This window comes from Lagenorhynchus albirostris, chromosome 14 (genome assembly GCF_949774975.1).
Source record: "Lagenorhynchus albirostris chromosome 14, mLagAlb1.1, whole genome shotgun sequence".
NCBI classification, from domain to species: Eukaryota; Metazoa; Chordata; class Mammalia; order Artiodactyla; family Delphinidae; genus Lagenorhynchus; species Lagenorhynchus albirostris.
In genome coordinates, this window is record NC_083108.1 from 62,753,917 (window position 1) to 62,780,013 (window position 26,097).

Here is a 26,097-nt window from a genome sequence, read left to right on the forward strand (position 1 = left end):
TGTCTTTACTTGCTGGGATGTACAGACCAACTTTGTTCCTTAAACAGCTGTGGAATAGTCCACTGCATGCCTGTACCATGGTTTTTTTAGCTGTTCCCTGATGGACGTTTGGATTGTCTCCAGGTTTACACAATCACAAACATTGCTGCAATGAACAGCCTTGAGCAAACATCCATGGGAGGGATTTCCAGCAGCAGTAATGTATCGAGAGCCATCCCACAGCCTGGGTTTTGTCGTGTGTTCCTCTGATGGCCCTGTGTGCCGTGTCCCCCTCATGGACCCATGTCTTGCGTGTTTCCTGAACAGGCCCTCAGCCTGTAGTGGTTCTGCCAGCACCGAGGAGATGCTATCCCCATCTGTGAACGCCTCCATCTTCACCCCACCTGTCCTGCTCAAGTTCCAGCCTGTGCCCAGACCCAAAGATGAATCAGAGAATGACCCTGGCAGCGCAGAGTCCACGCCCCACCAGAGGGACCCATAACCTCTTCTGTACAGACCACGGCAGGAGAATGAATAAAGTTCCCCTGGTGGTTCCTTCCTCGTGCCACGCTACCCAGGGGCCGTGCAGTCCCACGGGCTCTCTGCAACCCCAAGAGGTGGTCAGGGTAGCGCAAGCCTGAGGCTCTTTGGCCTGAGACTGCACACAGTAGGTGGTCAGGTCAGTGAAGTCCCCTCACTTGCACCTAACCTGGGAACTCAGTCCTGTGCACTTTGAAAGAGTGTTGAGTGCGGGGAGTGTGTTGCCCCTCCCTGCAGTAACTCTGTGGCCCCGTTGTGCCTCACTTGACCCCACTGAGTTGCAAGACTACCAGTTTTTGCTACACCTGGCTCCTAAACACAAGGCTTATCTGGGTGCAAGTTTAGAAACAGTGGTCTGTTCCCTCCTGGGAGGAAAATGAGCTGGCGTGTCAGTTTCCAATTTGGCACCTCCCTAAAGAGTTTCAAAGACACGTGACTCTGATTACCTCCCACGCTGACTTTAGAATCAAACCTGCATGTGAGACATGAGTCCTCACAAAGTGCCCAATGATGCTGGCCATTAGCAGATGTCGGTTGAGCCCTGTGGATGCCCTGCACCTTGCTTGCTACTGGAGATAATAGACCAAGCAGTTGGGGTCCTGGCCCTTAAGGAGCTTATGTCCCATCCATGTGTGTGTGGTAAGCCAGTACATAGATAAATTAGTACAGGATTACAAATTGTGATAAGCCCTTGTGGGAGCTGAGATCGAGGTGTATGGGGTGACTGGGTGGACAGTGGTACCTTGAGGAGAGTGGACACTAGGGGTAGATGGGGGTGGAGAATTATGCTTTTACCAGACATGTTAAATTTGAGTTCAGTCGGTGCCCAGGTAGAGGTCAGAAGGCAGAAGTGCTGGCCATTTCGTGTTCGGAGACAAGGGATACAGGTGTTTAAAGCCATGAGCCTGGGCAAGGTCACCCAGTGCTTGAGTGTAGAGGGAGGTCCAGGGCTCGGCCGGGGCATACAAACGTCGTGGTCCAGCCGAAGGAAGGGTCAGTCAGAAGAGACCGAAGGGATCATCAGGGCTTTAGACCTTCAGGCTTCATGGCCACCGGCCCCTGGGCCGCCCAGGAGAGAGGCCTGCAGGCGGTGGGGACCAAATGGGCGGTAAGTGGGCAGGCAGGGAATGTGTACGTCGCTTTGGAGGTTTCGGCCTGGCGGGAAGCGGTGATGGGGCCGAGGCTGGGGGTTCTTGGGGCTCCAGGCCTAAGACCTGAGAATCCAGGGCGGGTTTGGGCTGGGATGGCGTTGAGCCGGGGCCGGTTGGGTGAGGCGGTCCAGCTAGAGGCCCCCGGGAAGACGGGGTTTCGAGGCGGAAGCAGCTCAGCCCCGACGTGGCCGAGCCAACCGCGAGCTCAGCCCAGGGACCCAGGGAGCCGCCTGCGCCGGCCGGCCATGTGCCTGGGCACCAGGAACCACAATTCCCGGCGTGCCCACCGCCCACTTCCGGGGCGGGTCCGAGATACCCGGAAGTAGTTACGGAGCTCGGCCGAGAGGGCGCGGTGTGAGTTGTGTGCCGTTGTTTTCCCTCGCTCGCTGGTCCTGCCGCCGCCGCCGCCGCCGCCGCCGCCGCCGCCGCCGCCGCCGCCGCCGCCGCCGCCAACGCCGCCGCCGCCGCCGCCGCCGCCGCCGCCGCCGCCGCCGCCGCCGCCATGGGGAAGCGACAGCACCAGAAGGACAAGATGTAAGTTGAGCCGCCGCCGGGAGCGGGCCTGTCCGCACTCTGCGCCGTGCCGAGTCCCTCTCGACGTCTCTTCCCCGGGAGCCTCCGCCGTCCCCCGGCGGGGCGGCTCCCTCAGGCGCGGGTCTCTCGGGGTCCTGTCCCCTCGGCCCCTCCGCTCGCCAGCTCTGACCCCGCCGGCTTTCCCCGGGCGCGGTTCTCGCTCCCCAGCCTGCTCACGGGCTACAGCACCTTCCAATTAAAACAAACCCACCTGGCACCACCAGCTGCCACCGAGTTTCTTTGATTTTTTTTATGACAAGAAGAGGAACATCTGTGTCGATCGGCTGTTTTCTGCTTTCCCTTTGAAACCACTCCAGTCGGGCTCTGCCCGCTGCACTGCTCTTGTCGTGATCCTGTAACTTCCGTGCGACTCCATCCGGGGGTCAGTCAGTTCTCAGTCCTCGTTTTGTTGGGCTTCTCAGCAGCGTAGGACGCGGCTGACCGCCTCTCTCCCTCTGAAGCCCTTGTACGGTGCCGGGGACACCACACTCTTTGTTTTCAGGCTACCTCAGGGGGTCTTTCTTTGTTGGTCTCTTCTGCTGGATCCTCCTCCCCCCGTTCCGGACCTCCTACGTCTCCTCCCCCAGGCTTCCTCTCCATTTACATCCTGCCCGGTGGGATCTCTCCAGTCTTGCTTAGGACACCTCCACTTGGAGATCCGATGGGCTTCTCGAATTCAGTGTGCCCCACGGGGAAGCAACTCTTGATTTTCAGCACTTGAGCCTGTTCCTCCCCCATTTTCCCATCTCAGTGGTCACACCGCTCTCTCCTCGCTGGGGGTCAGAAGCCTGGGAGTTTCCCTTAGCTCCCTCTGCCTCCTGTCCATCAGTACGTCCTGCTGGCTCTTCCAGGAATTGACCGCTTCGCACTCGTCCACCAGTCCTCCCACAGGTGAAGTTGATGCCAGCTCCTTCTTGAACCTTTGTAGTCGCCCTCAGATTGGTTTTCTGCTGCCTATTGCTTGACTCTGCACACAGTAGCCAGAGTCATGCTTTGAGGACTTATGCTGGATCAGGGTCCTTTCATCCCGCCTGAAGCAAATCCAGAGTCCTCCCACAGCCCCTGAGGCGCTTTGTGATACGACCACCACCTGCGTTTCCATGATCAGTGGCCCCGTGCCCCCATGTGCACTCTTTTTCAGTGGCTTTGCCCTTCTTTGGGAACACACTAGCTTTTCTTGCCTCAGGGTTTTTTTTTTTTTTTTTTTTTTGCGGTACGCGGGCCTCTCACTGCTGCGGCCCCTCCCGTTGCGGAGCACAGGCTCCGGACGCGCAGGCTCAGCGGCCGTGGCCCACGGGCCCAGCCGCTCCGCGGCATGTGGGATCCCCCCGGACCGGGGCACGAACCCGTGTCCCCTGCATCGGCAGGCGGACTCTCAACCACTGCGCCACCAGGGAAGCCCTTGCCTCAGGGCTTTTATACGTGATTAGTCGGCTTGGTCCCTCTGCCCCGGAAAGCTCTCTCCCCAGGTCTTCGTGTGGCCAGCTGCTTCTCATTGTTAACCCTGCCCTTTGGAGCAGGACCGTTTGGGTTTGCTTACTAGTTTGTGTATCCCCTTGTTCTCTTGTTTTTTCACTATGTGCCTGACACATAGTACGTGTTAAAAAAGCATTTTCCAAATGAGTGAAATGATTTCGGTTATCAACTTCTTACTTCCAGAGACTATTCTTTTTATAAAGAGGTGGTAGTAAGATTATCTCTCTCTCCAGGTACATTACCTGTGCTGAATACACTCACTTCTATGGTGGCAAGAAACCAGGTAAGGCATGAAATCCTTCTGTTCCTTTTGGTGTGTGTGTGTGGGTATAATTAAGGAATGATGTCTTCACAATGCAGTAAGTGTAAAAATGAACAGTTAATAAGAACATGGAAACTATAGTAGACAAACGGGTTGAGGACACAGTTCACAAAAGAGGAAATACACTAAACATAGGAGAAAATGTTTAATATTGGTGATTTTTTTTAACATAGGTTACAATAATATTTTCTCTGTCAAGTTAATAAAGAATACAAAGAACGGGGACTTCCTTGGTGGCGCAGTGGTTAAGAATCCGCCTGCCAATGCAAGGGACATGGGTTCAAGCCCTGGTTCAGGAAGATCCCACATGCCATGGAGCAACTAAGCCTGTGTGCCACAACTACTGAGCCTGTGCTCTAGAGCCCACGAGCCGCAACTGCTGAGCCCCCACATGTCACAACTGTTGAAGCCCACGTGCCTAGAGCCTGTGCTCTGCAACAAAGACAAGCCACCGCTATGAGAAGCCTGCTTACTGCAACAAAGAGTAGCCCCTGCTCACTGCAACTAGAGAAAGCCCGCGTGCAGCAACAAAGACCCAATGCAGCCAAAAATAAATAAATTAAAAAAAAAAAGAATGCAAAGAGCAATAATACCTAAAGCTATCAAGGCTGCAGTCAAAAGAGCACTGTCATGGTCACTGGTGGAAGCAAAACTGGCCCAGCCTCTTGGAAAGCAAAGCCAAGAGGGAGCCCCACAGCAGGGGTGTTAGATAGGGTTGTGGCAGAAAGCCACCTGCGGTATGTACTTTTTCCTCTAAGCTCTTTCTTGATGTACCCCACGTTTTGGTTCTGTCTAGAGAAAGGTATTAGTACACAGCAATTTTTGCACTGGGTAATTTACATCAGCGTTTTCTTTTGTTTTTTTCTTTTTTTTTTTTAATCTTAACAGATTTTTATTTTTTTATCGATGTATTGTTGACCTGTAACACTGAGTGACTTCCAGGTGCACAATGCAGTGGTCTGATATTTCTGTGCATTGCAAAACAAAACCCAAAATAGGTCTAGTTACCGTCTGTCACTACACACAATTATTATTATTATTTATTTATTAAAATTTATTTATTTTATTTATTTTTGACTGTTGGGTCTTCGTTGCTGCACGTGGGCTTTTTCTAGTTGCGGCGAGCAGGGGCTATTCTTTGTTTCAGTGCGTGGGCTTCTCATTGCAGTGGCTTCTGTTGTTGAGGAGCATGGACTCTAGGCGCACGGGCTTCAGTAGTTGTGGCACACGGGCTCAGTAATTGTGGCTCGCGGGCTGTAGAGCGCAGGCTCAGTCGTTGTGATGCACGGGCTTCATTGCTCCGCGGCATGTGGGATCTTCCTGGACAAGGCCTCAAACCGTTTCCCCTGCATTGGTAGGTAGATTCTTAACCACTGAGCCACCAGGGAAGCCCCCCACACAATTTTTAAGATATCATTGACTACAGTCCCCATGCCGTGCGTTTCATCCCCGTGACTTACATGCACTTTTTCTTAAAACGTAGTTGACTTGTTGATAGAGCACATACGTGAAATTTTTTACAGAGTAAGTTTTCTGTCCTTTATTTTCATTTTACACAGATCTCGCACAAACAGATTTTCGTCGTCTACCTTTTGACCACTGCAGGTAAGAGTTTGGAGAGTTTAACCTTTCCCTCGTGATTGTTCTCGGGTACTCAACTGTTTGACAGTGAATCTGATCCCTGGAGATGCAGGTGTAGCTTCTGTCTGCGTTCTCCCACCCAGATCTTCTGTGGACTGGAAGAAGGGACCCAGCAATGGAAAGAAATGATGATGGTTTTCTGCTTGTTCTGTGTCTCCATTTATGTGCATTGTCTTTTAACCTTGTTCTTACCTACAGAGGCAGGTAGGCTCTGTCATCAAGCCTGCCTTATAGTTGAGAGAATCAGTGCTTCGAAGAGTGAGTTCCCTCTCCCAGGTATCCCATCTAGGAAGTGGTCTGACTCTGAGCCCAGGGCTTTCATGCTTTCCTTTTGGTCCAGAGTCTGAGTAGTAACAGCAGCCCAGAGAGTCCTGATACTGTGGCCCCTCCCCCTTCCCTGAGAATGCAGGTCACTGTGGGGGCGGGGAGGGACCCAGCTGCACAGCCACTTGGATGTCTCTTCCCACCCTTGTTAGACTAATGAACCCCAACACATTGGGGCTTGGGGGAGTGGGCAGGTCTGGTGGTCCCCATGGGCTTGAGTTTCCCCAGGTTTGAGCAGTGGTCAGCTCTGTCCTGGACACACGTGTCTACACAGCATTCTCCCCATCTTGCCCTCCTCTCCCTCCGACCAAAGTTCTGATACCATAGGCCAGGGTGAGCCTTGAGAGCTGACCAAGCTCTCCTGGTGATCCCACAACTGTGGTGAGGCAGGTCAGCCGATACCACAGGGCAGTGAGGGGGCAGGGGAGGCTGGGGGTGCAGCCGCTGAATCTGCCCAGGGCTTCCAGGAGGCACCCCACATGGTGAGTGAGGGCTTCACCTGTTTCGCTTGGCTCAGGAAGTATGAACAAGTGAAGCCCAGACATCATCAGCTGCATTTCTCACCACCGCCACCAGTTTTGTCATCAGCCTCCTGGAAATGTAGTCTTGTAAATTGGTTCGATGGAAATCTTTGGTTCCTAGTTCTTCCAAGAGGTCTCTGCTCTGTGTCTCGCCCATTTTGTAACTACCTTGGGTTCTGGGTAATACGTGCTTTGAGAATGTGCCCTTCAGGCCCTGTTAGAAGATGCATGTTCACTGTCTTGCTGTTTGGAGCTTGCCTTGTTGTTGGGTCCTGCTCTGGTCAGTCCCCAGCAGTACTACTGGGTTAGAGTAGAAGGTTGGGCCAGAGGGGGCGGTGGTGAGGACTCTCCACAAGGGCTCCCTGGGGCAGTATTCGGGGAGGTGACCCCAATGCTGCCAGGCTGTCCAGGTCCTGGTGCCTGACCTGTGCTGACCGAACTCATAGGTGACTGATATACAAACAAGCCAGGTCAGCCAGGGCTCTTGATGACTAGTGATGGAGACCCCATGCCAGAAGAAAAGGTTATTGGCTCAAGGAAGTCCACTGGATACCATCCTCCTCCACCTGTGGGCTCTGCTTTTCCTAAGCAGACCCTCCACGAGGCAGGAAGTGGCCTTCGACACCCATATCCCTGCACTGGAACTTACCCAGGGCTCCCGGGCGTCAGGTCTTGTCTGAGTCACTTACCCACTCCTTGGAAACATGGCGGGAACGGAGCCTGCTGTGCAGCCAGGAGCAGGCAGGGCTCCTCCAGACCATGGTAACCCCGCGCCCCCAGAGTCTCCTGCGATGGGAGGGGGCAGTGCTCAGCAGTGACCCTGTCCTTCCTCAGTCTCTCTCTACAGCCCTTTGTCTACCCGGTCTGCACCCCCGAAGGCGTCGTCTTTGACTTGCTGTGAGTTTTCCCTTGACTTCTGACTAACAGATGTGGTGAGATTGTTGACACCCACTCAGGAAGGGGCTGTGGGGCCAGCTGGAGTGTTTGGGCTCCAGGCAGTGCTGAGCCTGGACACACCGAGGTCCCAGCAGCCTTGGGAGCCCTGGATGGGCCTCAGGCATGGGGTGGCAGTGCTGCTGTGACCTCTGCCTGGAGGGGCGTTGGCCTCTCCCCGTGTGGGGGTCCCTAGTGCTCTAATTCGCACCCTGTACCTGTTAGAGTGTTAATGAGCGGAGTAGCTTTCACTTCATGAAGGCAGAGCCATAGTTGAGGCGCATAATTTCCTAGTCCTTCCCTTTGAAGCTTTATGCTCAGTTTTATGTCCCAATGTAAGCCAGCTTCTGTAATTGTCTCATAGTTCAGATTCAGTTTAGAAGATTTGCAAAATACTGCAAAGGAAAAGGGAAAATTGGCCATAATTGCATTGTCCAGGGAAAGCACTGTCAATATCTGTAGTGCTCTTCTTCTGGGAGTGTATTTGTGGTAACCTGTTTGAGATCATACTGTAGAAGATAGTTCAGGATCCATTTTTCACTCAGATGAGAGCTTTTTCCCCCTATGTCATTCAGAATTCTCTGGAAGTGTGATTTTTGATTCTGGCCCAGTATCTCATTGTATGTACGTCTTTTTCTGTTAATGTCATTTATCCATGTTTATGCATAACTAGAGTAAAAACCCTGAACATACTTTGAAGCCCATGTAGCCAGAAATATTCCCCCGTTTCCTCTGATGAGGCAAAAAGTGAAGTGGAGTGTAGCCCCTTCCCAGCTCCCCCTGGAGGCAGACGCCCTGCACTGTGGCCCTGTCGCCAGGCTGCACCCGCCCTCCCGCTGACGCGCACTGTCCTCTTCCCTTCAGGAACATTGTCCCTTGGCTTAAGAAGTATGGGACCAACCCCAGCAACGGAGAGGTAGGTGGCTGTGCAGGAGCTTTGGTGATGCCGGTGAACACCAGGTGTCAGGTACAGGAACGTGGTGGAGGACCCACACCGGTCCTTTCTGGAGTGTTCCCCACTTGTGTGCACATGTGCAGGCATCTGTCTTACCTCGGTCATGGACGCAGTTGATTGGTGACCCCACTGCCCCTTGCTTCCACCCCCGAGGTGTCAGTGCGTCCGTGCGCCCTCCTGTGGTGGCACAGTTCGGGGGGGCATTTGGAGTTCTGCTGTTGCAGATGGTGGTCCACACATGCGGTGTACCCCTGGGACTGCTGGACACTGGGGGCTGCGTTTTCGGCTTGGTAGCTCCTGGCAAGTTGCCCCCTGGAGGAGTCGCACTGTTCCAAACTCTCATCAGCGGCGTGTCAGGGGAGATGCGTGTCCTAGACCCTCGGCAGCTCTAGGAGTCACCTGTCTCTTTGGGTGATGTAACTTGTGGGCACCAGCGTTCTGTGACGTGTACTCTGTGGAGAGTTAGGTTAAGCAGCTGTTGATGTGTCACACGTACAGGTGCAGGAGAGAATCTGGAGTCGAGTTCCAGCATACTTCCCTGCTGGACACCCCCCGCCCCTCCGCATGCCTTGTTGTAAAGCCCCAGGGCGCCCACTTTCCGTTCCTCCTGCTGCTCTCTGTTCACTTCTCAGCTTGCCTTCCCTCTGCCACATTTATTCGGTTGCACCCATTCACTCACAGAAAGGGGTTAGCCTTAGAAAGGGGTGCAGCATGGGGCCTGGCGCTGTGAGCAGAGTGGGACGGGATGCTCACCAGAGGAGGATGGGGGACCTGGGGACGTCTGTGGAGCAGTGCTATGGAAGCTGTGACCTGGGGACGAGGGGAGATGGTGGCAGATAGTCTGAGTTACATCGGGGGGGTCTTGCCATCCCTGGAGGGAGCCTGACTTCGTTCTGGATGGGCTGGAGGCCAGATGGGTTAAGCCGTAGCGAGCTGTGATCTGGCCTGTTTGGAAGCCTGGCTCTGGCTGCTGTGTCGGGACCAGACCTCCGGGAAGTGAGGGTGGAAGCAGGGAGGCAGCAGGGGCCGTGTACTTTCTGGGCAAGAGGTGCTGGGTGAGCCTGGGCTAGGGTGCAGGCTGAGGAGGTGCAGTGCAGGGGCTAGAGGTGGGCGAGCAGGGAGGGCAGGGCCTTCTGCAGACCCTGGAAGCCAGGTTGGCTCCCCCAGGGTGTCAGCCTGATAGAAGTCCAGCCTGCGTTGGGGGAGTGGCGGGCAGTGTGGTGACTGGCACTGCGGAGCTGGGAGCTGGGCTGGGTGGTAGTCAGAGCCCTGTCTGCCAGGATGAGGCCTGGTCAGCTCTGTGACAGACCCTGGGGGCCCTGTGGAGAGTGGAGGCTGTCATTGTCATCGTCTTTGGGGAGGCCCAAGAGGACCCGGGTGCGGTGAGGCTAGGGGGAGGGAGGGAGGTGGAAGAGGGGTGTGAGCAGGGTCCTGGTCACCAGCCTCGGACGTGTGAAGTGTCGTGGGTTCAGTCTTTGCTCAGCTGTGCGCTTGTTACCTGTGTTCTGGAGGTGGATGTGTACTCTGGGGCCCTGGGCAGTAGCCTTGTTTTCGGGATGCACCGCCTCCCCTGGGATCAGGCTGCGGCTGTGTCGAGGCTGGGGCTCGCTCCTCTGTCGGTGGGGGCTGCGCTTTGCCATCGCCCCCCAGCCCCCCGTGTTTCCTGATCCACCTCTGGCCCCCCTGTCTCCTCGGTTACTGTGGCCAGCCGCTCCCCGGGTGCTCCCCAGCCCCACAGCATGCCAATCACCTGCCCCCAGCCATCACCTCTGCTGCAGGTGTCCTGTCAGGGAGTCTGTGGTGCGTCCTCAAGTGGGGCCCGTGCCCCTCCTGGCCTGTGCCCAGAGTCGCCGCGGCCCTGAGGACCGTCCCTGTGGTGTCAGCTGCTGTGAGCTCCTGTCGCCTCCTGGGACCCCGGGAGGAGGGTGCTGCGTGTGGGTCTCCCTGGGTTGGCTGTGCCTGGGGCGGGCACCCACCATCTGTCCATAGGTGTGTGTGTGGGGGTGGTTGGCTAACGAAGGCAGGGCCGAGGTGACTCAGGGAGTGGGCACTGGGCTGGGTGCAGGGACTGTGCCAGGGGAGGGAGGACGTGGGGCAGAACTGGGTTCAGCCCTGGCGGAAGGATGCCCGGCGTCTCTTCCGCGTGGCCCTTGGAGCTGGCCCTTGGTTGCTGCAGGGCCTGTGCCTCCCCATCCAGGGTCTCCCTGCTGCCCCCTCGCTTCCTCTGACAGAGGCCTCCCCACTGGGCAGCTTTCCTCCAGCTGCTGGACTTTGCTTTATTGTCCAGGTTCCTGGAGAAGAGGTGAGCCGCAGACGAAGTCCAGAAGTTTTGAGAAAGGATCCCGTCCCATCCCCTCTTGGCATTTGCGTGTATTGACTCCTCTTCCCCCACGTTGTAGTGCCTGGTGTTTCTTGGGTCGTCACACAGCAGAACAGCAGGGCAAATGCCTGGGTCCCCACTGCCCAGCTGAGGAGATATTGATTTGGCCAAAAAGTTTGTTCAGATGCCTCTGCCCTTTTTCATGTGAGTTACTTGTTATTATTAATTACGCTTTTTTCAGAAACTGGACGGGAGGTCCCTGATCAAGTTGAACTTTGCAAAAAACAGTGAAGGTGAGTAATTCTTTACAGTCAGTTTTAGGATTGGCCCGCAGGACCCGAGGCCCCCGCCTCTCACCAAGTTTTTGTTCCTTTCTGATCAGGCTGGAGGCTTGCTTTTGATTTCTCAAAGGCTAATAATTTTTTCTTAAAGGTCCAGATAGTTGTTGTTTTTTTTTTGCGGTATGCGGGCCTCTCACTGTTGTGGCCTCTCCCGTTGTGGAGCACAGGCTCCCGACGCGTAGGCTCCCAACGCGTAGGCTCCCGACGCGTAGGCTCCGGACGCGCAGGCTCAGCGGCCATGGCTCACGGGCCCAGCTGCTCCGTGGCACGTGGGATCTTCCCGGACCGGGGCACGAACCCGTGTCCCCTGCATCGGCAGGCGGACTCTCAACCACTGCGCCACCAGGGAAGCCCAGGTCCAGATAGTTTAAAGCTGGGGTGGGGGTGAAACCTCCGTCTTGGGGCACTTCTTCCCACAAGGGCACTTGGGCCGTGTGGGCCTCCGGTGGCCTTTATGGGTCCAGCTGGGCCCCACGGGAGACAGGCCCTGCCTGGCTGTGGCTCTGGTCCAGTCATCACTGGAGACAAGCTGCTCAGGCTGCGGCCCAGGGCAGGCGGCCGGGCAGTGGGTGTCGGGGGTCTGACGGATTTGCCAGGTGGCTCTTGGGCTGGTTTCCACTTGGCACTGGTCATAAAGCCCCAGTCCAGGCCTGGGGTCCTGCTCTGCACTCCTCCACACCCTCCATTGTTCTCATTGGCCAGACGCCTGCGCCAAGGCGACCTCCGTGGACACCCACCTTGTTCTCGGTTCTCTGTGGGCCTGGCGCCGTGCCCTGGGCGCGTGCGGGTGCTGTGGTTGAGGTCGGTGTCGGGGCTCACTGGGCGGGTGTGTTCCGGGAGATGCTGGAGCAGCTGAGGCTGGCCTGGCTCCCAGCAGGTGCCAGATGGCAGTGAACGAGCAAGCGGGCCTTGGTGACCAGGAGCACAGCACCCCATGGATGGTCCCTGGGTGCCATGTGACTCCCTGCTCTGAGAGCGGGTGATTCGGGGAGGCCCTCAGTGTGTCTCCTTCACAAGTGTTTACTGAGCGCCTGCTGTGTGTGAAGACCAAGACAGGCCGGGTCTCTCCCGGAACAAAAGGGAGGGAGGAAATTGGAAATGAGATCACTGTAGTGCGTCAGGTGCTGCATGTAACAGGTCAGAGGTAAAGCAGGGTGAGAGAGGGTCACAGGACGACTCGCTGACAGGGTTTGAGTATAAATCTGGGGGGAGGGGGAGGAAGGGCAGGGGAGGGGAGCCCTGTGGGGATGTGGAGAGACCATTCCAGGCAACGGGCTCAGCCTGTGCAAAGGCCCCGAGGCACAGCCAGGAGTCCAGTGTTGCTGCATCAGGGTGAGCGGAGCGGGAAGCAGGGTCTGTGGTCCAGAGTCAGGTGGGATGGGGTGCAGAGCAGTCATGTGGGGCTCGGGTGGCCACGGGAGAACTCAGAGATTACAGCAAGAAAGATCTGACCTAACTTTGCCTTTTTTAAAATTTTTACTAAAAAAAAAAATTTACTAACTTTGATCTAGAGATTGCCTTTTTTTGGCTTTGTTTTGTCTTTTAATTAAAATTTTTTTTTTAAATTAATTTATTTTTGGCTGCGTTGGGTCTTCGTTGCTGCGCGTGGGCTTTCTCTAGTTGCGGCGAGCAGGGGCCGCTCTTCGTTGCAGTGTTCAGGCTTTTCTTGTTGCAGAACATGGGCTCTAGGCGCGTGGGCTTCAGTAGTTGTGGCATGCAGGATTAGTAGTTGTGGCTTGCGGGCTCTAGAGCGCAGGCTCAGCAGTTGTGGCACACGGGCTTAGTTGCTCCGTGGCATGTGGGATCTTCCTAGACCAGGGATTGAACCCATGTCCCCTGCATTGGCAGGTAGATTCTTAACCACTGTGCCACCAGGGAAGTCCTCTTTTTTTTTTTTAAAGACAGCATCATTTATTTTCTTTCTATTTTTTTTTGTTAATTAATTTATTCTTGGCTGCATTGGGTCTTCATTGCTGCATGTGGGCTTTCTCTAGTTGCAGCAAGCAGGGGCTACTCTTCATTGCGGTGGGCGTGCTTCTCATTGCAGTGGCTTCTCCTGTTGCAGAGCATGGGCTCTAGGTGTGTGGGCTTCAGTAGTTGCGGCATGTGGGCTCAGTAGTTGTGGCTCACAGGCTCTAGAGCACAGGCTCACTAGTTGTGGCACACGGGCTTAGTTGCTTCACGGCATGTGGGATCTTCCTGGACCAGAGCTCGAACCTGTGTCCCCTGCATTGGCAGGCGGATTCTTAACCACTGTGCCACCAGGGAAGTCCCAAGTTGACATTTTCAGGGATGTGAAAGTAGAGAGAATTCAGGACTTCCCTGGCAGTCCAGTGGTTGGGACTCTGCACTTCCACTGTGGGGGGCCCAGGTTTGATCTCTGGTCTGGGAACTAGGATCCCGTGGTGTGGCCAAAAAAAAAGAAAGTAGAATTACTGTGTGACTCCCCTATATCCATCCCCAGCTTCAGCTCCCATCCATTGTCAACGTGTCTGATTTTACTTATGCTCGCATTCTGCACCTACTCAGGTGATTTTAAGCAGATCCTTGACATCATACTATCTTGTGCTTAAGTACTTCAGTGTGCATCTCTAAAAGCTAAAGATTTAAGAAATAATAACCACAATACCGTTGTCACATCTAAAAAGTTAGTAGGAATGCCATAGTATCATTGACTGTCCAGCCAGTGGTCAAGTTTCCAGAATGCTCTCATAATTATTTTTTGTAGTTTTGAAATCAGGATTTTTAGAGTCCATACAACTCAAGGTCTTTCATCTCTAAGTGTTCCCCTTTCTGCAGTGTTCTTGCTGGGACTTGAACAGGCTCCCTGGCTGTGGGCGGGTGTTGGTGGGGTGGGGCAGGGCACGGAGGGCAGCCGGGGCTGGTTGCAGTAACCCAGGCGAGGGACGCAGGAGGTACGGGGACGAGGCAGAGTCTGAAGGATGGGCTACTGGTGGGTGGGCAAGGGTGATGGATGCCTGAGGTGGAGAGGGAGGCCAGGTGGGCTGGGGGCTGACAAGGCCGACTTTGCTGAGGAAGACCCTGCAGGGGTTGGGTCTTGCGGGATGAATGGGAATTCATGCTCTTGGAGGAGGAGCTTGAGCTGTGGGCTGTCCCTCGGGTCGCCCTAGTTGTGCTGACGCAGGATTCCGCCTCTCCCACTCTCTGACCTTGGCTCTCTGACGTTGGGTGTGTGCCTCCTCTCCAGGGAAGTACCACTGCCCTGTGTTGTTCACCGTCTTCACCAACAACAGCCACATCGTGGCCATCAGGACCACTGGCAACGTCTACGCCCACGAGGTGGGTCCTTGGGGAGCCCCAGGCCGGCTCATGGGGTGAGAGCCACCGGCGCATCCAGGAGATGGCAGGGCCTGCTCGTGTCCTCCAGACTGGACCGGGGCAGTTCTGCCCACTGAGCAGGTCCTTGTTCCCTGGTGCCCCCCACAGGCATCGGCAAAGACCTTGGAGGGACCTCAGTTCCTAGTGCCGCCCCAGGGGATCACATGTTGTTGGGGGGGGGGGTCCCGATTTCCACACCCGTCCTGCTCTGGGCCTGCTTTGGGCTGGGTGCAGATGGCAGGGCTGTGGCCCCATGATGCGGGAAACCCTCCCTAAGCCTTTTTCATGCCCATCCATGGAGGTTGGCCCCGCGGGGCTCTGGGGTCATGGATTCGGGTGGCTCATTGGGAGACAGATGTGTGACAACAGCAACCTGTCTGGGGCGCAGGAAGCCCCGCCCCTTGGTGGCACATACTTGTCCCCCCCACTTGGTCCTTTCCCTACCTCTGGGTGTGCTCTGGGCTGCCAGGTCGGGGGGCAGGCAACGTGACAGCGGACTTTCTCCTGGCTTTAGGCGGTGGAGCAGCTAAACATCAAGGCCAAGAACTTCCGAGACCTGCTGACCGACGAGCCCTTCTCCCGGCAGGACATCATCACCCTACAGGTGGGTGTCCCCTTCCCTGCCTGCCCAGGGACCACCCGCCCAGGACCTTGGCTCCTCCTGCCTCAGTGGTCTCGCAGCCCCCTGCCTGTGTAGCTCCCAGCTGTCCCGGCCGTTGGCAGAGCCCCTCCCACCCTCCCTGCCCTCAGTCACCCTGGGCCTCCACACAGGCAGCCTGCTCAGTCCGGGGCTCACTGCTCCCCTCTGAGGCCGCCCCTGCCATGTCAGGGCCCTCGTCTCTGCCCCCAGAGCCACCTCCATGTCCCAGCAGCCCCATTGCAGGCCTGAGGGCTGGGGCTGGTGTGCTCAGGACCCAGGGGCGAGTGTAGGGTGTGCCTGTAGGTGTCAGAGCCCCGAGTGAGTTCATGAGAACCTGGCCCTAGAAAATCAGGGTGTCTAGATCCTCCTGTGTGGCTCATCCCGTTCTAATCAGAGGCCGGTGCATGGCTCTCCCCAGTGATGGGCTCGCTGTCCCCAGGGCAGACCGTGGGGTCAGTCTGGCAGCCGGGCTGAAGGGGGGCGGCCTGCAGGAGGCCTGGAGGTGGGCACCCCACGTCCCGTGCTAACAGCCAAGGGCGCTCGGCTGTGTGCGGGGAGAAGGGGACGCAGCTGGCTGAGCCGCCATCTGTGCCACTGTCCCTGCCCCACCCCTGCTCGTCACCCTGCACAGGGCACAGTCCCTGCTGACCTGCAATGCCCATGCAGCCCCCAGCCTCTCCCCTCCAGCCTGGTCCCTCTGCCGGTCCACCCGTCCTTTGCTGCCCAGCAGCCACACGGCCCAGGATGGGTCTGGCTGTGGTGCCAGGCTCACTGCCACATGTGTTCTTTTTGCCATAGGACCCCACCAGTTTGGACAAATTCAATGTCTCCAACTTCTTTCATGTTAAGAATAACATGAAAATAATAGACCCAGGTATGTATGGCCAGGGCTGGCCCGGGTGCCAGGGACTTAGGTAGAAGAGCCTGTGCTCCTGGGTGAAGCCCCTACCTCCCTGGGGCTTGAGTGTCTGGGAGTCTCACCCAGGTTTTCACAGATCTTGCATTTCCTGAGCCCACGCTCCATTGTTCTGTGCTGGGGTTGGCAGACCACCCTGGCCCATGCCTGCCATCGGGGGCCAGACATGTCGGTGCCAGCCGGGCCATCACCATGGTTCCCGGGCTGGCCATCTCCCTGCCACCCCCGCACCGTCAGGACTTGGCTCTAGGTCTCTCAGAGCTGCTTTCTTTCCCATGTGTTCGGGGGCCTGGATGGGCTTTCTCCTCAGAGATTGTGTCCCACCACAGGGATGGGCCATTCGTGCCGGCCGCTGGGTGGGTATGGAGGTCCCATGAAGGGTGGTGACTTCTCGTGGCCAGGGGTCCTGTGATGCGAGGTTGTGACCCCTGGGGCTGGGGCCGGTCTGGGGACAGGGCAGTGGCCTCGCTCTTTCTTCCCCCACTGGGTCCTCCCTGGGTTGTTGTGACCAGGAGGCTGTGACTGTGACAGAAGCTCTGGTCACTTCAGACTCGTTTCCCGGCCGGGGCTCAGTGGCTCTGGCCTCCTGTCCCCGTCACAACATCTGGGGATGCTGCTGGGTCTCGGCTGCTCAGGGCGACTGTGCTGTTTTGTAGATGAAGAAAAGGCCAAGCAGGACCCATCTTATTATTTGAAAAACACGAACACGGAGACCCGAGAGACGCTGCAGGAGCTCTACAAGGAGTTCAAAGGGGACGAGATGCTGGCGGCCACCATGAAGGTCCCCGAGAAGACAAAGGTGGACAGGCTGAACGCTGTGAGTAGGCAGCAGGCCTTGCCGCTGCCCTCTTTGCCCCTTGGGGCACTCCTGGGGATGGGGCTGCACTGAGGCTGGCCCGGCAAACCTGGGGCCACGGACAGGTGTGGCCGGCCCGGAGCAGATGTGCTAGGTGGACAGCTGCCCGGTAGCTTCAGTGGTTCCTCGCCCCACAGCTGCCTGGGGTATGGGCAGAGTCACTGCCCTGCGAAGCTGGTTACTCGGTGCCCAGAGCAACCTCAGGGGTGCCAAGCTGCTGGGGGGAGGGAGCCAGTGGTACTGGGGGTACCTGGCACCCGTCCTTACCTTCTCGTCCGACACAGCCCATGGTTGGTCCTGGGACCCCCAGTTGGCAGTGAGGGCACCAGGATTTGCACCCTGGCTTGTCAAGCCCCCCTTCCTCTATTCAGGCAGGACCTAGTGAGCTGGGGCTGGGGGACCCTGGGAGGGGGGACCTCTGAGGTGCCCCCCTAAAGAACTGTCCAGAAAAATAAGCGTGCTAAAAGAAGAAGGTTTGTTGTTTATGATCTAATCCCAGCCCTAACACGATGGTTCTTAGAATTTTGGTGTATTTCTTTCTCATGGGAAGAAACTTTTTTGTCCTTCTGTTTAGAAGGAAAAAAATCGTTTATTGAGGCTTATTTTTTCCTGTAGGGACTTAACACATTTAAAAAGAAGCTCCAGTTCTTGGTGCTCTGAACCCCAGAGATGCCCAGGCTCTGCCTGGTGTGTTTTTCTGGGTTTCACTTAACGTGAGAGCTTTGGCAGCCAGGCCTTCAGCCCAGTTGAGACCCATGGGCTGCTGGCTCACTGTGCCCCTGCTCCCTGGGCCCTTGGGGAGAGGCCAGTGTGGGCTGGGCTGTCCTGTCCCCCTTGGTAGACCCCTGCAGGTGCCTGTGGGTGGTGGTCAGGGACACCTTCCTGGAGGAGAGGCACCAAGCAGGGCCTGAGCAGCGGGGTGGCCTCGGGCTGAGGAGCCACCGTGGTTTCTTGGCAGGCCCACTATTCCACCGGGAAGGTCAGCGCCTCCTTCACCTCCACTGCCATGGTTCCCGAGACCACGCATGAAGCAGGTAGTGACCTTTGTCTCCACCACCAGCGTTAACAGCGGCCAAGGGTGGGGTGCCCTTGTCCATGCCCTTCTCAGCGCTGCTCTGTCGCGCCTGGGCTTTGTGGGCTTGTGGGCAACTCAGGAGTGGCCAGGCACGGCCCTTTTGAAAGTGGGCTTGTGCTTGGGATAGGGGCGGCTGTCCAGGGGGCTCCCTGGTGATGGGAGGCCCTCCCCATGCTGGGGCCACCCACCTCAGGCTCCAGCCCAAGTCCCACCTTGGCGTTGCCCCCAAGCCCCCTTCCTCTCCTGTTCTTGGCTGGTCGGGCCCCCCTCCCCCCAGCCCTCCCCTCCCTACATCGAGGAGCCGTCAGGCCCCGCTGCCCCACCCTCCCCGATGCCCCTGGGGGCTCCGGGCCGCGGGCAGGCAGGCAGGCAGGCAGCTCAGGCCTTTGCTTGCAGCTGCCATTGATGAGGACGTGCTGCGCTACCAGTTCGTGAAGAAGAAGGGCTACGTGCGGCTGCACACCAACTTGGGTGACCTCAACCTGGAGCTGCACTGCGACCTGGTGGGTGAGGTGGCCGCCTGCGAGTGCCCGGCTGCTGGGCCTTGCAAGTCCTTCCTCACTGTCGGGGCCGCCTTCCACTGCCCAAGGGCCCTGGGGGTCCTCGGTACCCTTCCCTGGCCACCATGTGCCTCAGCGGAGCACCTTGCCTTTTTTGTAGACGCCAAAAACCTGTGAGAACTTCATCAAGCTTTGTAAGAAGCAGTACTACGATGGCACCCTCTTCCACAGGTCCATCCGAAACTTCGTGGTGAGTGCTGTGCGCCAGCCTCCCAGTGCCCACGTGCGGAGTCCTGCAGTGACCCACGTGTGCCCGGGGGCCAGCTGGCCACACCAGGCCTCCCGGGGGTGAACCAGGAGGGCCCCATTCTCACCAGGAGCAGCTGGGGGATGGGGGGCAGGGGGGCTGAGGCTCATGGGCACGGCTTCTCACTGGCTGGTTCTTCCTGCAGATACAGGGGGGTGACCCCACGGGCACAGGCACAGGTAGGTGCTCGTGCTGGGCCCCTGGGAACTCTGGCTGCGCCACAGTCTCTGAGGGCAGGGGCGTGGGGACTCTGATAGCCCCACGTGCTGTTTCCTCATTCCAAGGTGGTTGTGAGGCCTCAGCCACAGATGAAGGGTTGGGGGCACGTTACCTCCCACTGGGCCTCCAGGGGCACCCCCTCTGTCCACAGACCAAGGGGGCCTACAGTGGGTGGAGGTTGGGCCCCACCCTGGACGCTGCCCCTCCAAAGCCCCCCTTAGCCTGCCAGCTGCTTGGGCCAGCTCATCCCTCACCCTGTGTGGTGTGAGCAGGAACCACCCGTCTCCTTGGCACTTTACTCCCTGTTCTGTGGGCCGGGCCCTAACCAGGGGCTCTGAGGGCCCTGGGGCTGCGGGGGTGTCCTGCGGGGGGGAGGTTGGTGATGAGGACCCCAGGGATTGAGGACGGGTTTTTGAGCTGGGCCGCATTCCAAGAGCTGCGCTCAGCTGGGACCTGGTCATTCTTGCTGCCACGTGCCCCCTCCTCCTCCAGGGGGGGAGTCGTACTGGGGAAAGCCCTTCCGAGACGAGTTCCGGCCCAACCTCTCGCACACGGGCCGCGGTGTCCTCAGCATGGCCAACTCGGGGCCCAACACCAACAAGTCTCAGTTGTGAGTCAATGGGCGGTCATGGGAGGGGCCCCGGGGAGGGGGCGGCTCCTGCACGTTCTCCGTCAGCCTCGCCCTACATATGGTGCCCCCGACCCCGAATCCAATCCAGAAAGTGTGGGGACACGCGCAGACCTGCCTGAGCGCTGGGCCTGTGCACCTGCACGTAAAACGAGTCAGCCGGCAACCCCACGCCTCGTGGTGGTGCCTGCGACAGGCCAGGGCGGCACCAGATGTGGGTGTGGATGTGGATGCCTGGCCGGGGGGCAGAGACCCAGTGAGGGGTCGGGAATTCTGCTGTGAGTGTTTTGGCGTTAGATGCCCGGGTCACCCACCTTGGTCCTAGTAGGTCTAAGTTTTGGTGCTGAGAGGGTGAGAACAGGCTAGATGTACAGGCTTGGGCGGCCTGTGTCCAAGTGTCTGGGGGGTGGGGGCCTGTGTCCAAGTGTCAGTGGAAGGTGGGGGGCGGCGCAGGGGAGCTGCAGGGCCTCAGTGGAGAGTGTTTTCCCAGGAGCCACACGCTGCCTGCGGAGGTTGGTTTGGGCCACATGGCCACTGATGGCGCGTCGAGGACGGTTTGGGTGGCGGCTCGCATGCACCTTTGCTGGCTTCACCTGCAGAGCCGCCTGGCTTGGTGGAATGGGGCCCCAGGTGGAGTGTTTCTCTCCCGCTCAGCCTTCTCTAGGAGCTTTATGAGTTCATCTACGTTTCTTGATTCATGATTCTTAAAAATCCTTAATTTTTTACCTGTGTTCCAGATATTTTCCCAGACTTCAAAAATTTCGGGGAAAGGTGGCACATGTTTTTACATCTCTCCTGTGGCATTTCCACTTGTGCTTCAGGAGTCCCCAGTGCCATCGTGCGTGTGTCTCGGGGAAGTTGTGGAAGGCTTTGGTTTTGGGATCTCACTTGTCCGTGGTGATTGTGTGTGACGTGGGCACAGCGTTTGTTTCCTCCCAGTTGTGCTGGTGTCACTCAGAGCAGTCCCCTCCCCAGGTGGATGGCAGCCTTGCTGGCAACCGAACAGTCAGGATGCCCGTCACAGTCTGTCAGGTAGCTAGTTGGCCCCTCGGCCATTGCGGGCACTGGTGGACTGGGGAGGGGCCCCCGAAGGGCGGAACACGCCCTCCTGCCTGATGGGTGGTCCCCTGTCTTAGGTGACTTGTTCCCAGTGATTTCCCTGCTCATCCTCCAGCGGAGCCCCTGAGAGAGCTTCCCACAAAGAAGGCACTTCCCGCCAGCCATGAGGGCCTCGGGTCGTCCTCCTCGTGCCCCGGCACTCGGCACCTTCCTGTGGGAATTGGCTCTCACTCTGTTTGTTGTTCCTTCCGCCAACGTTACACTTAACCTGCTCACACCAGCTCCGCACTGGGCTCTGCAGTGAGTTCCAGGAGGTCCACCCTCACTATTTGTTTGCACGTTGCTTTGGCTTTGATTGCTTATTCTCTAATCTGGATTTTATTTTAATTGGAGCGATGTGACGTGTGTTTTATTTATTTATTTAATTAAAAAAATTTTTTTGTGATATGTGCTTTGGAACAACGGACGTGCGTGGGGTAGTTTCCACCTAAGGATGTGCCTTGACTTCTCCTTGGATGTCTTCTATCTTCTAATGCGATTTTCTTCACATGGGTCCTTTGCCTTCCTGGATAAAGCAATTCCTTAAGGATTTTGTAGTTTGTGATATTTTTATAAACAGATTTTTTTTTCCCTAATTCTGGGTGGTTATTTTTCATGTAGAGAAAAACTATTACTTAGGCACTTTATCAAATTCTCTTATATTTCCAGTAGTTTACTGAAACTGTCTTAGGCTTCGTAGACATTCACGTTATCAGCTTGAGGGGATGTCCTCTCCTTCCTGGTGCAAACATGGTCCCCTCACCATCAGGCTGTGTGTGGGAGGACATGGGCTCTGTTGCGTCACCCGATCAGGTTTGCTGTTGGGCCTACTTTTTCAAGCGAGGTTGCTGAGTTTGCAGATGCTTTCCTGTAGCGTCTGTCACTGTAACATATGCTGTTTTTCTCCCGGAGGCTGTGGGCCAGCCTTTCTGCTGTGTCCGTGTGTCTGTCCTGGCCAAGATTGTAGACTGCTGCTCCCTCCACATGGGGGCCGGCCTGGGTCATCTGTGCAGGTTTGATGGGGATCCGAGTACCGTGGGAGCTGCCCATGGGGCGAGGTGGCCGGCACCTTCTGGGGGGACAGCTGACCAGCTTTGGAGGTGAGGCAGCTGTTGTGACCTCGCTGGGCAGGGACGGCCGCAGAGCGTCCTGCTGACCCTTAGGTGGGCTTTGCTGCTCCGGCCAAGCACTGATTCACATTTTGCTGGATTGGGACTCACCCATCTCTGGATTCTCAGCCTGTGTCCATGCATCCCCCTCTCTCCCCATCCCTGACCACATCTGTGTCCGTTCTTCCTCAGGGCTTACAAGGGTTGTCTGCTCTCACTTTCTCTGTAGTTATTTTCAGTTTCTACTTCAAATTGCTTCTTCCTGGTTTCTGTTCTCTCCTTTCTTATCGGCCTGTGCGTCCCCCGCCCACTGCTTGCTGGTGGCTGGTGGTTCCGTCTCTCTCATCCTGGCAGGGCTATGTGGCAGGTTTCTTAGCCCCATGGGGCTGGGTGGGTGCTCTGCGTGCTGTTGGCAGGGCCGGTGGTGTCACCTTTTATTATTATTTCCAACTCTGCTTAAATAGCCAGTAAAACCGCTGCTGGATTGGTGGCGGTTTTCTCTTTTTATTTCTAATATTATCGGGTGTTGTGTCTTTTCAAAGAGCTAATTTTAGACTTTATTTCCTTTCTGTTATGTCTTGGTCTCCCTTTTGTTGTTTTTCTGTTTTCCTCCTGTTACTTTAGGTTTATTCCATTCTCTCGAGTTTCTTTAACTGTGTTAGAAGTGAGAATAGGAGACCTGCCTGGCGGCCGGAGGTCAGGGATGCACAATTCCGCGATTTTTGACGTCTGGCAGCCCGATGGGCTTGGAAGGCGTGCGCTCCCTGGGCAGCTGCTGACGCGTGTTGATGGAGCTCGGTCCCGCATTGCTGCACTTCTCTGGGGACTGCTCCATGTTGCGACCATCGCCACACTTCCTGCCTGTATCCCTTCTGTCTGCTTCCATCCTTCTTTTAGCCTTGTAGATTCTTGAAGTCTTAAAGCAGTATCTTACACAGCACACACCTAGATCTTGGTTTATTTTAATTCAGCCTGACAGTCCTAAGTGTATTTAACTTTCTAGTCACTGTGCTGCTTCTGGTGATCTTAATTTGTTTTCTACTTAGTCTTTTCTTCTATTTCTTTTTGTTTCCTTCTTTTCGCTCTCTCCTGGTTTGGAACTTAGACGTTTTCCTTGTGGCCACGAAGTACATCCGTCTAATGTCTGAAGTTACTGGTTAGCGCCCCCCCCACCCCAGTCAACCCGCCGGCTCTCACATCCGTGTCCTCGGGGAGTTTAATTTGCCTTTTTTTAAAAATTAATTTATTTATTTTTGGCTGTGTTGGGTCTTCGTTGCTGCATGCGGGCTTTCTCTCTAGTTGCGGCGAGCAGGGGCTACTCTGTTGTGGTGCGGTGGCTTCTCTTGTTGCGGAGCACGGGCTCTAGGCGCGCGGGCTTCAGTAGTTGTGGCACGTGGACTTCAGTAGCTGTGGCTTCTGGGCTCTAGAGCGCAGGCTCAGTAGTTGTGGCGCATGGGCTTAGTTGCTCCATGGCATGTGGGATCCTCCCGGACCAGGGCTTGAACCCATGTCCCCTGCATTGGCAGATGGATTCTCAACCACTGCATCACCAGGGAAGCCCCCTAATTTGCCCCTTTTTATACCAAATTAAACATGAAGATTTTTGAGGTTGGCCCTTGTGTCCCTTTCCCACGTGTGTCTGTGTCTGGACCCCTTCTTGCTTGTTGCCTCCTTTCTTCCGGGCTACAGTCTGTGGTCCTGTAGTCAGTCTCTTGATGGGACGGGCTGTGGGCACAGCGTCGGCCCAGTAGGAGGTTGGCGGCGGTCAGGCCTGGAGGCAGAGCCCCTGCCCCTTCCTGCACGGCCTGGTAGGGGGCCGAGGCAGGCAGGTGGGGAGGCGCAGGCTCTCCCTGACCATCCCTCTTTCCCCAGCTTCATCACCTTCCGCTCCTGCGCTTACCTGGACAGGAAGCACACCATCTTCGGGCGGTAAGGAGCTGCACATGAGGTCTGTGTGTGTCGGGGGTGGGCGGCTACCTTCCCCTGGGCTGGGCCTGCTCCCACTTGCCCCGTCTGTGTCTCTGCACAAGTGGGGGCTTGGGGCTTCTCTGGTGGGGGATGGGGGTGGGCAGGGAGTTGGGCCCTCTGGACCTGAGACCTGTCCCAGTGGCCTACCCAGCGCCCTGCCTGCACCCTCAGGCTCTCCCTTGAATGGGCCACATCCTGTCTCTCTCCCCATCTCCTGTCTGGAGCTCGGTACCCATCCTGTGAAGGCCCAGATGGTATTTCCAGCTCTGTGGCTTCATGGTCTCTGTCACACCCCGTCTCTGGTCGTAGCACAAAATCAGCTACAGGCATTATGAGCGTGGACGGGTCCCGATCAATCTTGTTGACAGAGCTGGCAGGCAGCTGGACTTGGCCACCAGCCGGGCCTGGGGACCCCGCCCCTCATCTCTGGGTCCTACTGGCTCCTTCTGGAGCCACTCTGTGCCCCTGGCCTGCACAGGAACATGGCCTTTGGGGGTGCCCTGCCCTGGGCACATTCTCAGGTGCCCCATCGCTCTGCTGCAGGGTTGTTGGAGGCTTTGACACACTGACGGCCATGGAGAATGTGGAGAGTGACCCCAAAACTGACCGCCCTAAGGTATGTGCCCGGGAGCATGGGGGCTGCTCCTCAGGCTTGGCACTGGGCAGGCCCTAGGCGGGCTGGGGGCATGCGCCGGCTCTGCTCACCCCCTCCCGCCCCCACCAGGAGGAGATTCGCATGGACTCCACCACAGTGTTTGTGGACCCCTACGAGGAAGCCGACGCCAAGGTGAGGGGGGCACTCGGGGCCCGTTCCGTCCCCAGGAGCCCCACCCGGCCCAAGGGCTCCAGGCCAGACACTCCCCTGCCTGCCACAGATCGCTGAGGAGCGGAAGAAGACGCGGCTGGAGGCAGCGGCCCTGGAGAGCACAGCCAAGACCAGCCAGCCCCAGCAGGGGAGCCAGGGCCCCCAGACGTACCGCCAGGGAGTGGGCAAGTACATCAGCCCGGTGGTCACGTGAGTCTCCACGGTGCTCTCCCTGCACTTACCGCCGGGGGGTGGGCAGCCGGGGGCACCAGCATGAGCTGGCTGCTGGGGGCGCCTTGGTGCAGGGTGAAGGAAGGGGGTTCGGGGCCTGGTACCCACATGGCAGCTCTCGTCTGCTGCTTCTCTCCCCAGGAAACGGGTAGCAGAGGAAGAGCCCTCCACCAGTGCAGCTGTCCCCGTGGCCAAGAAAAAGCCCAGCCGAGGTTTTGGGGACTTCAGCTCGTGGTAGCAGGCTGGCTGCTCTGGATTCTGGTAGGGACTTGGACTGTGTCCCGAGTTGTCTGCCCTTTGAGCTGCAACTCAATAAAGCTCTGGTCTATTGGCCTGGGTCCTCTTTCCTGGCCTTGGGAGTCCACGGGCCACCTCTTCTCTCCCTGGGTAGGACGGCCTGGCCCTGTCTCCACGTCTGCTCCTCTGCCTCAGTCAGGAGGGTGAAGCCAGCTGGCTCCCGCTGTTCCTGGCAAAGGGCGAGCAGAGGTCCTGGGAGCTGGTGTCTGTCGTCCCCCCAGCCCCTGCCAACTCCTCTCCAGCCTCAGGGCCTGGCCTTGTGCTCACACACGACCTGGGGACCTGCTCGGTGGTGTCTCTTTCTACTGAAGATCTTCAAAGCCTGCCCTTTCCGCGCCCTCCATCCCACAGTCCTCCTGACTGTGACGCTGCCCCCTTGGCTTCCAGAAGCTCCCATGGAAGCTGAGGGACAGCTGCCTCCTCCCAGGACCCGTCTACTCCCTCTGCAAGGCCAACAGGGTCATCACTGCCCTCCCCTACTCAGCACTTGTGTCCTCGGGTCAGCAAGGCCACCACCCCCTTGGGCTCTGGTCCCGTTTCTCTCCTTTCCTGCCTCACCCGAAACCTCACGTCAGTGAGTGCCAACAGCTCTTACTTCTAGAAGGTACTGTGGCTCTTTCCGCGTCTCTGCTTCTGAGCCCTGGGCCTGTCTCACCTGCCTCCTCTGAGCCTCATGTGCAGGTCCCCACGGATGGCGGTGCCTTCCCTGCACACGGACCCACCGTGCAGCCCGTCCTCCGAGGCCCCTGCCCATGACCATCAGCTGGGACCTGGGCTCGACGGTGACCTTTCCATTCCCCCGATGCCTTGGGCCAGGCTGCTGTCCCTCACGTCTTCCCAACCCTCTCCATTGAGGGGCTTACACGCCCGTGCTGTCTCCGGGAGCTGGGGTCACGGGGAGGAGGTGGCCGGGCCTGGTGACGGCCAGCCTAAGTGCCCTTGTGGGCCACACAGGGACGCTTGCCTAGGGCGCCTGGACCCCCAGATTGGGGGCTCCACCCTCAGCAGCTCCTTGGCTACCCCGTCAGGTCAC

At 57.3% G+C, this 26,097-nt stretch overlaps 1 protein-coding gene across 4 annotated transcripts; it reads left to right on the plus strand.

Annotated features, from left to right (window-relative positions):
• The first annotated feature begins 2,129 nt into the window (after positions 1-2,129).
• Positions 2,130-25,098, plus strand: PPIL2 (peptidylprolyl isomerase like 2). 4 transcript variants are annotated; one of them, XM_060170779.1, is made up of 21 exons: positions 2,130-2,204; positions 3,953-4,002; positions 5,601-5,646; positions 7,362-7,424; positions 8,325-8,376; positions 10,977-11,028; positions 14,285-14,376; positions 14,930-15,019; positions 15,854-15,929; positions 16,628-16,788; positions 17,786-17,861; positions 18,299-18,405; positions 18,563-18,652; positions 18,855-18,888; positions 19,421-19,538; positions 20,532-20,588; positions 23,636-23,692; positions 24,275-24,347; positions 24,456-24,518; positions 24,607-24,746; positions 24,909-25,098. In XM_060170779.1, the coding sequence occupies exons 1-21, from the start codon at positions 2,173-2,175 to the stop codon at positions 25,003-25,005; spliced, it is 1,626 nt and encodes a 541-aa protein (XP_060026762.1). In that variant the 5' UTR covers positions 2,130-2,172; the 3' UTR covers positions 25,006-25,098. The 4 variants fall into 4 exon arrangements, 3 of the variants coding, with proteins under 3 accessions (XP_060026762.1, XP_060026764.1, XP_060026763.1); XM_060170781.1 differs by having other exon boundaries at positions 2,136-2,204; positions 24,607-24,721; XM_060170780.1 differs by lacking the exon at positions 20,532-20,588 and having other exon boundaries at positions 2,136-2,204.
• Positions 25,099-26,097: the final 999 nt, after the last annotated feature.